The sequence below is a fragment of the Nycticebus coucang genome, chromosome 23 (assembly GCF_027406575.1).
Source record: "Nycticebus coucang isolate mNycCou1 chromosome 23, mNycCou1.pri, whole genome shotgun sequence".
Taxonomy (NCBI): Eukaryota; Metazoa; Chordata; class Mammalia; order Primates; family Lorisidae; genus Nycticebus; species Nycticebus coucang.
The window spans coordinates 33285425-33296472 of NC_069802.1; the positions used below are offsets into that span (position 1 = coordinate 33285425).

Genomic DNA, 11048 nt, shown 5'->3' on the forward strand with positions numbered 1-11048 from the left:
CCATAGGCGCTGCCACACTGTAAAGTTCTTGATAAGTAGTGAGTTCCTAACAAATGGTTATTGTCATGACATATGGTAATTATGTATTTTCATGTTGGTCTCCTCCACACAGCTGTCTGCTTATCAAGGCACCAACAATGTCCTACTGATGTTTGTATTTCCGGAGTCCAGAATGTTCTTCTCAGCAGGGTGCAGTCACGCACTCTTCATTTTCCTAACCAAGGGACCGTTGGTACCAGCTGAAGAAATTTTTGGTTGTCGCGGTTTGGGGGGAATGTGACACTGGCATCTAGTGGGATACGGTCGAACATCCTACTGCCCACAGGACAGCCACCAGAGGGAAGGACATTTCTGTGCAAAACGTTACTGGAGTGGAGGTTGGGAAACATGGGTCTGTAACAATAGAGATAGTGGATGCACAAATACGCTGTCGGTTGAATAACGCAAGGTGCACGATTAATGAATACTGGCCTCATCTATGGTTAAAGTTGCAGCAATCCTGAACATTTACTATAATCTGAATGCATACTCACATATACAGGGTAGACATAAAGTTCGTGTGCAAATTGCACTGTGTATCTTAATGAAAATTACGGCCACCTCATGAAACAAACTACTCATTTCTAGGGTATTAAATGGTTTTGGATAGTCACAAATTTAGCTGTTATCACACGTATAGATCAAAATGTAGTGCGTAATAACAGCTAACATGGCCTTACCGTGAGTACTTACCACATGGCCCTTATTCTGGGGGGTGGTTCCATATACCATATTGCCCTTAAACTTTGCAATCGGCCTTACTACCTCCAGTTTACAAATGAGGGAATTGAGCCTCAGGGAGGATATTAGCTTGAGGACACTAGATTCGTAGCTGGAGGAGCCAAGACTTGAGCCTGTGTCTTTCTGACTCGAGGGCTTTTTCACGTGTAGCTGCTGGATACAGTAAACTAAAGGGCCAGCAGTTTATAACTATAATCTGGTGTTGTTATAGGATTTTAAGGATCTTCAGAATCATGATAACTTGTATTCACAGGTGTTATCCTGTAAATGCCATTGAAAACTTACTTTTAAGCTCCACATTAAAGGTTCTTCATTATTGCACCAAGTTCATAGATTTGGTAGCTACTGATGTGCCAAATATTTTCTGCATGGCAAATTCAGATACGAATTAATATCTGATAGTCTAAATGCATATCATAATTTTGTTTCACAGAAAACCAGTAAATCAGGTACAACGATTAGAGAGATAGTTCTTAGATCTATTGATTTTTTTCTTCCTATCTTTTGTCTCAACTTTTACGTCCAGAAACTTATTTTCAAAGATTGATTCCACCTCCTTTCCCCTTTTAAAGTTAACACAGACTCACTAGGATTTCAATTTGGTTTACTGCAGAATCTGGCAAGCTTCCCGGGCCAACTTATCCTCTGGGGAAAGAAAAAGTGAAAATTACTAAAGGACTAAGGGACACGTGTGTTGCTGTAAAGAGCTATAGAAATCTACTTTTTAGCTGCCACCGGACAGGTGGGAAAGTGATGAGGTAGGAGATGTAGGTTCATAGGGCTATTGTCCTTTCATCTGTGAAAAATAAAATCTACAAGCCCATTATGTATTTTTGTTCAGGACAGTAGCGCTGAGCAGGATGGCACCCAGCTCCTAATTTCTGTCCCTGTGTGGTCTGTCCATCTCCCCTCCCACCCTCCTTTCTGTCCATCCAGCTGTCGCCTGCCGATTGCGACGGCCTGCTGATTGCCAGCATCAGCTGTTTATGTCCAGCCCTGGCGGTCTCTGGCAGTGATTATCCAGGCACATCTATTGTCAGCAATTCACTTAATGTTCTCATCTATAAAATGTGTAATATCTACCTGACAGAGTTGCCATTACCATAAGATAAGGACGCAGGTGAAGAGTTGAGGGCAGCATCTGAAGCCTAGACAGGGCTCAGAAAATGGCTGTAACTAACAAAGGCAGAGTGGAGAAGGGCTGAAGGGAGCAAGCCCCTTCAGAACAAACAAAAGGGGGCGGTCGCGCGGCGGGTGAGGGGCGACCTCATCATCGTTACCTGCAGCTCCTTTTTCTCCTTTCTCTCCTTTCCGGCCGTCTCTGCCATCTCTTCCCGGAAGGCCGATGCGACCATGGGGCCCAGGGGAGCCATTCACCCCAGGGGGCCCTGGGGGTCCAGGTAAGCCAGGAATGCTACAGATATACCTCGGGGAGTAGCTCTCTCCTTTCAACTGGTGACCCCGAGGTTGTCCACTTGCACAAATGGCAAAACTTGTGACATAGAGCAAGACAAACATCTTTGGCTCTGGAAGAGAAACACACAGATGGGAGTGAACCCTTTGGGGTCAGGGTAGAGGGAATTGGGCATCACTGACTCAGGGTCTCTGGTTAGCAATTTGATGATCCGGCAGTTGGTGTCTCTGGTCAGCAATGTTGACAGGTGACTCAGTTTGAACATGAGAATGGGCAGGTGCAGCAGAGCTCACCTTTCCTCACATGCAAGACTCTGCCTACCCTCTTAATTCCATCAAGAACTACGAAAACAGGCAGCACCTGTGGCTCAGTGGGTAGGGCGCTGGCTGCTTATACCGAGGGTGGTGGGTTCAAACCCAGCCCCGGCCAAACTGCAACAAACAAATAGCCGGGCGTTGTGGCGGGCGCCTGTAGTCCCAGCTACTTGGGAGGCTGAGGCAAGAGAATCGCCTAATCCCAGGAGCTGGAGGTTGCTATGAGCTGTGTGACACCGTGACACTCTACTGAGGGTGGTAAAAAAAAAAAAAAGAACTACAAACACGTTACTGATACAGTGTTCTCAGTGCCCTTAGGAAAGGGTTGGTGCAGATAAGGAACTGATTCAGAACACTTTCAAAATAAACCACTATGTTGCTTTTATTCTTCAGGAATCAATGAGACACTTTGAAAAATGATGTTTTCTTTTCGCAAAAATGATGCATCTTTAAAAAAAATTCAGATTACTATGAGGGTACAAATGACTCGGTTACATTGTGTTTCTAAGGTTCCAGTTGTAGTTGAGGCAGTTGAGCCCTTCACCCGGTTACATTGTGTTTCTAACTTCTAGTTGTAGTTGAGGCAGTTGAGCCCTTCACTCGGTTACATTGTGTTTCTAACTTCTAGTTGTAGTTGAGGCAGTTGAGCCCTTCACCCGGGGGTGTGCTGTGCACCCTCACAGCGTGGCCTTCAGGGGAGAACCCACCACTCCTCCCTCCTCTCCTTTACATCTTTTAAAAATAGAAAGAGATGCAAATGAATGAGATAAACATCAAAGATATTTTCTCCACCCAGCACTTGACATTTTTATGCATATTTCCTTCTAGTTTACTTCTGCCTGAGCTAAAGAGAAAAGTGACATCATGCTAGTCCTACAACTCATTACCTTCTGTCACTTAACAGTGTATTGTGGACACTTGCCCATGTTAAATTTATTCATAACATTAAAACATTATTCCTAAAAATAGACCTGCCCTGCCATTTGGTCCTACAATTCCTCTACTAGGTATATATCCAGAAGACCAAAATCACATTATAACAAAGATATTTGTACCAGAATGTTTATTGCAGCCCAAGTCATAATTGTGAAGTCATGGAAGAAGCCCAAGTGCCCATCAACCCATGAATGGATTAATAACTTGTGGGATATGTACACCATGGAATATTATGCAGCCTTAAAAAAGATGGAGACTTTACCTCTTTCATGTTTACATGGATGAAGCTGGAACATATTCTTCTTAGTAAAGTATCTCAAGAATGGAAGAAAAAGTATCCAATGTACTCAGCCCTACTATGAAACTAATTTATGGCTTTCATATGAAAGCTATAACCCAATTATAACCTAAGAATAGGGGGAAGGCGGAGAGGAGGGAGGGGGGGAGGATGGGTGAAGGGAGAGTAATTGGTGGGATCACACCTAAGGTGCATCTTACAAGGGTACATGTGAAATTTACTAAGTGTAGAATATAGATGTTTTAACACAATAACTAAGAAAATGGTGCGAAGGCTATGTTAACCAGTTTGATGAAAATATTTCAAATAGTATATAAAACCAGTACATTGTACCCCATGATTGCATTAATGTATATAGCTATGATTTAATAAAAAATAAAAAAATAAAAAGAACACTCTTAGGATGCAGTCATGTCTTATCTTTGCAGTAAAAAACCTATCCAAGTATGAGAAAAATCACTTCTGCCAGAATTCAATCAAAATCTGATTGGGTCACAGAGGAGGGGCAGGGTGTGGACCAGGTGAGTGGAGAGACCCTCTCCTATAAAGCTCCTGGCAGGCAGGTCTCACTGCAGCTCTCAGCTATCCCTGGGAGCAGCTAGAAGCCAGGAGAGAACATAGTGCAGGAGAGACAGCGGCCATGGCTGAGCACTTTAAAGAAGCAAGTTTATGTACTACCTGCCTAACTTATCTCGAAAACCCTGTGCACTTGAAGTGTGGATACCTGTGCTGCCTGCAATGCATCAACTCAGAGCAGAAGAAGCCCCAGAGGGAGAGTTTGCTGTGCCCCGTCTGCCCTGCAGTCTCTCAGGAGAGTGACATCATTCCCTCTTTCCAGCTAGGGAAGCTGGTGTCCAAGGTCAAGGAATTGGAGCCCCAGGTGACACCTGCCCTACAGATGAACCCAAGAATGAGGAAGTTCCAAGTGGATATGACCTTGGATGTGGACACAGCCAACGACAGTCTCATCATTTCTGATGACCGCAGGAAGGTTCACTGTGGGTGTTTCAACCAGAACAAGAGCTGGCGAGCCGAGAGATTCAGCGCCTTGTGTGTCCTGGGGTCCCCTCGTTTCACTTCCGGCCGTCACTACTGGGAAGTGGACGTGGGCAGAAGCGAAAAATGGGACCTGGGCGTCTGCAAAGAATCAGTCATTAGGCGGGGGGAGATCACACTGTCTACAGAATGCGGCTTCTGGACGGTGGGTATGAGAAGATCGCTGATTCTCACCGCCTGCACCTCGCCCTTGACCGCTCTGTTGGTGAATCCCCGGCTGTACAGGGTGGGGATTCTCCTGGATATGGACACGGGCACCATCTCCTTCTACCACGTTGGTAATGGGTCCCATATCTTCACGTTCACTAACATTCCTGCTGCAGAACCACTGCGGCCTTTTTTTGCTCCTTCAAATGTAGCTGACGATGGTCAAAGCTACCTGGAAGTCTGTCCTTTAGTGGAGCCAGGCGTTGAACCAGCCCTCATCCCAGGCAGGGCAAATGAAGCCATGAACACAAAATGTCTGTAGAAAGTACTGAGTGTCCAGAACCAGAGCTAGACATGCTTCTGTTTAGTGCAGCAATATAGCAAGAGAAAGTGGAGGGTCATGTTATGACTCATGAACACGGTTTCACTATATAAAGTAGGAAACATGTATATGTCAGATATAGAATCTATTGTCATGTTGTTTGGGGGGAGACTCTTGTTTATATTTCTGTTCCAGTATGTATTTTGAACTTTTATACCATTTGGAGAGTATTCATTTTTATTTTCTGTGAGATCGACTTGGTATGTTGTGGAGCTTAAAGAATAAACAATAATTTGAATATGAAAAAAACATTATTTCTTTTGTCTCTAGTATCTTTTATGCAAGCTACACCCCCATGATAGACTTTTAGGTTCTTTCCAGGGTCTGTCTCTAATAACCACCACGCTAAACACCACGATCTTGGCATGCACCCATGATCATTTTCTTAGAATTTATTGGGAGATAAGAAAAAGCATTTTTCAGGAAAACTATGTTCTTCACTTGATAACCATATACAATGCTAATTAGTGTTAGCTGCATGTCCTGAGAAGGGGTCTCGAACTTTAATTTAAAATCTGCAGGTTCTAATGCCATGGTGTCTCATAGGCACTTAACATGGGTGCTCAATTAAAGAGCCCTGTGACATTAACCCATGTGTGTCCCACGTGCTCTGAGTGACACAGACAGCCACTCTGATCTAACAGGACTTGGGTCCCCATCTCCAAAGGTTGGCAGCTGAGAATGATAGATCATTTATTAGCAGGACATCTTGGCTTGTAGACTGGGAGTGGTGGGGGCGGGGGGAGCAATGCAGCCTGGGAATCCCTAATTTCCTAGGCTCAGTGGTCCCAGAGATTAGCAGTTTCTTGAATGGAAGAACATAGACAGATGGTTGTGGGTTGTGGGAATGAGTGGTTTTGGCTGGTCTGACCTGTGTTGTAAACAGACATCCATGCAGTCCTGGAGCCGGCATGCATTCCCTCAAAGGGAATAATTACAAAGTGTGGGGAAAGCAATCAGATGGTGTTTCCTTTGTTTTTTTGAGAGCCACATCAGAAAATCAGCCAGGCTCACGGTACCACTTTTGTGGTACCCACGGGGAAGTCGCAACATCTTGGAATCAGACCCAGAAATGTACCAGAGCATCAGAAAGACAAACTGAGACAAACACAGATGCAGATGTAGTTTTGAAATAAGCTTGATTCCTAGAAGTTTTTTTAGGGAAAAATCTAGGCAACTCATCCAAATTTAGGTTCTGTATCCCTCACCCAATATCAATGTTACCAGTTCAAAAAAAATAAGAAAAAGAAAAAGAAAGAAAAGCCAGGCAGCCATCTTGGCTGCGCTGTCGGCTGTATCCCCTAGCCTGGTCACACAGCTCAGACGCAAAACCACGGAGCCTGTTGCTCCTCGGGGATGAATTGGGATGAATGCACTTTCCTACCATGGAAAAAGGAAAGAAAAGAAAGAGCATTCATTCACTCCCTGATGCAGTTAAAAGTAGAGGAATCGATTAAATTAGAAGCTTCTCTTTCTTGTAAAAGGCTGGTCAGAGGAAGCTTTGAGAAGGGAAATGTGTGTGACAGGGAAGGCTGTGCTCAGAGAGACACTCCTTAGGAGATTTTCACAGATGTAGGAGGCAAGGCTGCTGGCTGAGGCCAGAGTCGGTTCTAAGAGGGGCTTCAAACTGGGGGGAAGAGGGTGGCCGTGGCCACTCAGACACTGTGACAGGGGTGTAGAAATACAACTATGCCGATAGTCATAGGAACAATCTGGGAAGAAGAGTGTGGCAAGGGTCACACCAGAAGCTGGTGGTGGGCAAGAGGCATAAACGTTAGAGATTACTTGGAAGAAAGGATATTCAGTTTTGCCAATAGCTGGGCAAAAAGGCACTGAAAGAAGGAATAAATTGAAGCCACTAAAACAGGTTCATTCATTACTAATGGATAGCTCTTCACTGACAAATGCACTGGAATACTATCTGTACAGGAGTCTAAGTGCTGCTGCAGCTTTTTAAAAAAGGCACTCACAATACTCCTTGGCAACACTCATCATGATGTATCGTGGTGTGAGATGCATGTTGGTGGTGGCGAGAGTGCTGGTCAGCCACGCACTGGGACTCAGTCCTCACTGGAGGACAGGGCGTGTAGATTACAATGGAAAGCCAGACTTCCAGCTCCAACATGGCAGTGTAGACACAGACCCAGTATTGACCTATCACAGCAACGTCCCATAATTCAACAACGAGGACCATCAGTCTGGGGCCACAGAGACGTAAAACAACTCCAGCATACTATTCATCCACAAAAAAGATGGGGATTTCACATCTTTTATAACAACCTGGATGTATTTGGAGATCATTTTCCTAAGGAAACTATCACAAAAATGGAAAAACAAGCATCACACGGGCTCAGTACTAAATGGAAATTAGCAGGTTAACAACTATGCATTCTCATGAGAGGAAAACTCCATTAAATTCAAGTGGAGAGGGGTGGAAGGGTTGGGTAAGTTCCCACCCAGTGTTACACTGCATGGGTCCCTGGCACACTTCCTGGGTGAACGACACACCCACAACCCAAACTCTAACTTTAAAAAGGAAGCTATGTTACTTCTTTGTATGTACCCCAATATTAATCTGAAAAAAAGCCCCAAACCTCAAGCAGATGTTAACAGAACCAGATTTTCATATATACAATACCCATCCCCCCAGTCTGCCCTGCACCAAGCTTGCAGAAAATTTCCTGACTTATTTCTCTGCTGGAAAAAGGGAGATTGAGATGGACGATTAGCTTCCAGGCCATCTGGGGGTCTTTGGCAGGAGACCTGTCCATACCCTAACTCAAGGGGCGTCCAACCTTTTTTTCCCAAATGTACAAATGTACAAAAAAGAAGAGTTATTTGGGGCCAAACAGTGAATACATAAACACTAACAAAAGCTGATTAGGAAAAAAAAAAAAAAAGAGTCCATGCATACTTTTATGATATCTGACACTCCACGTAAGTAAAAAGTCCTCATAGAATCAGCATGTGGCCTGTAGGCGCCAGGTTGGCCAGCCCCGCCTTAACCCATGGGACGCAGGGACACAGGGGAGGTATAGGGGCACCATCCTCAGTCCAGGAAACTGCCCTGTAACTGGGCCCAGGATGTGAAGGAGGAGGAGAGAGTGTGAGATACGGGACACTTTGGTGAGGGGGTTTTTGACAGAGGTACGGGACACAGGAAGGCCCTAAGCAGCGGTTCTCAACCTTCCTAATGCCGGGGCGTATTTTCATTTGTTACAAAGGGGTCGCAACCCACAGGTTGAGAACCGCTGGCCCTAAGACAGAACTTACCATACTGAGTGTCTTTCAGGAGCACAAAGAACCTTTGTCCTAGTCAAACTAGCCACAGAAAACACACGGAAAAATATCTATTACATCAGCGCAAAGATCGAACTCCTAGGAGATATGTTCATAGATTGAAATCCCCGGGTAAGTAGCATACAGTTCTTTTAAAAGAAAGAAAAGAATGATAAAAACTCTAAATAAAATATGTTGTTGGTGGGAAAGTAAAATTGTGCAGCCTTCGTGTCAAACATTATAGTGATTCCTCGAAAAACAAATAAACAAACAAACAGAAAGGTCATATGCTCTAGCGAGTCCCCTCCTGGGTATATGTCCCAAAGAGCTAAAAGCAGACACTAATATAGACGTTCACACACTAAAGTTCACAGCAGCATTATTCCCAATGGTCGCGAGGCGTCCATCAACAGCTGAGTGGACAGATAGCCTGGTCTCCACACGTAGTGGACATTAACAAGAAAGAAAATTTTGACACCAGATACAACATGGGTGAACCCTGAGGACATGGTGTTATGTGAAATAAGCCAGTTGCAAAAGCGCAAATACTGTGTGATTAGCTCCCGGGAAGGTCCCATTCACAGGGACAGAATGGTGCTTGTTGGGGGGAGGGGAAGGAGGAATGGGGGTTTCAGTTTCAGAAAATGAAAAATTTCCGGAGAGATACGATGATGTTTGCATAACAATGTGATGTACTCAATGCTGCAGAACTGTACACATAAAAATCGCTAAAGTGATACATTTTATGTTAAGCATGTTTTATTTATGAAAAAATACTAAGTAAAGAAAAAAAAAGAAGACACGATGGCCTGGGATGCAGACAGAATCACCTGCGGTGCATCTTACAAGGGTATGTGTGAAACTTAGTAAATGTAGAATGTAAATGTCTTAACATAATAACTAAGAAAATGTCAGGAAGCCTATGTTAACCAGTGTGATGAAAATGTGTCAAACGGTCTATAAAACCAGGGTATGCTGCCCCATGATCGTATTAATGGACACAGCTATGATTTAATAAAAAAAATAAAATAAAAAAAAACACAAAAAAAACTGGTATTCTAACTTCTGTGCCGAGGGGTGTCAGGGCACCTCTTCCTCCGTCCTCGCCCCACTGTTTACAGAGCAGGTGTTACTGTCTGTGCTTTGCCAATAAGGAAATCAAGCCCTCGGGGCTCAGTCCACACAGGCCTGAAACGGCCCAGCCAGAGTTGGAACTGAGTCTCCCCTACGCCACGTGGGAGACACTGTAGCAAGTCACTTCATGGTAAAGGGCTGGACTTGGTTATTAACTGAAGTTGAAAATGTGCTTTGCCTGGAAATCATTAGAAAGAGGTGACCAGAGAAAGCCAAAATGAGACATTTCCTTGGCCCGCAGAGGCCGAGGTTTCACAACAGCTGGCCCTGTCCTACCCTGCTGCCCTGGGAGTGTCAAAGAACTAAAGGCAGGGGAGGGCGGCAGGCACCGAGATTTTCACGCCCCAGTCCCCTCAGAGTTGCTGGCCTTTGGGGCTCCCCCTGTCCTCCGCAGAACTGAGTTCCCTGTTTGCCAGAAGTCACCTTCCTTCTCCCTCGGCACTCTGGGTCCCCCAAGGCCCCGCAGTCACACTGCTGTCAGTGTCTACGGACCTGCCTGCTTCACCGCCAGCCCCCAGTGCAAACTCTGAGACAACAGACTCGCCTACACAGAGGTCAGCAGAGGCTGCATGAGCACCTGTTACACCAGTCCCTGTATATCAGCTGCTCGCAATTTACACAGTTCTGGCTGCTCTATGTAAAGTGCTTTGATGGCACAACAATACAATCAAATTGCCAGTTGCAAGACATTTTGCCATCTAGAGATCAATGCTAAGTCCATACCATCCTTCCAAAGACCTTTTTACAGTGTTTTTCAACCTTTTTAAAAATCTCCTGGTACACTTGAACCCATAGTTAAACCTCCACGGCACACTTAAGTTATGCTGATGAAAAAAAGACTTAAAAAAAAAAAAGAATATACTTACTGTTCTTTGAACTTCTTTAAAAATAGTTTGATTAATGATCTTTAAAAGTTTTCTTGGCACACCTAAGATCCTCTCACGGCACACCAGGGTGCCGTGACACACAGGTTGAAAATCACTGCCTTAGTGTGAAAGCTCGACAGAGGACCAAGGATCAGGGAAGTCCCGTCACTGGCCTGTGGTCACAAAGCTAAAGTCAGGGCACAGACTGGAACCCAGGTCTTCAGTTTATCAGGGATTCTTCCTACAAAACCATCTGTTTAATAAACTAAAAAGCTACCGGAATTGCATCTATATTTGCCAAAATTCTGGGGGGAGGGAAAATAGAGTAAGTACCATACCTTGCCCTTAGATGGTAGGTGGCTGCAAGATTCTAAATCCACAGGAGACTGGGGACCTTTCATGAGAGCTCAGTGAAAACTCGCTCTGGTACCAGACCGAGTAA

General features: G+C 44.7%; 1 protein-coding gene across 4 annotated transcripts in view; it reads right to left on the reverse strand.

The window, feature by feature from the left end:
- C1QTNF7 (C1q and TNF related 7) overlaps window positions 1-11048 on the reverse strand; it is a 98359-nt gene that overhangs the window by 7325 nt on the left and 79986 nt on the right. For 2 of the 4 annotated variants that reach the window (XM_053577837.1, XM_053577839.1), the window contains exon 2: window positions 2061-2306. In XM_053577837.1, the coding sequence (XP_053433812.1) occupies window positions 2061-2306 (246 nt within the window). Of the gene's footprint in view, window positions 1-2060; window positions 2307-10606; window positions 10840-10944; window positions 11012-11048 lie in introns of those variants that run through there. The other 2 variants (XM_053577838.1, XM_053577840.1) reach the window with 2 other exon arrangements.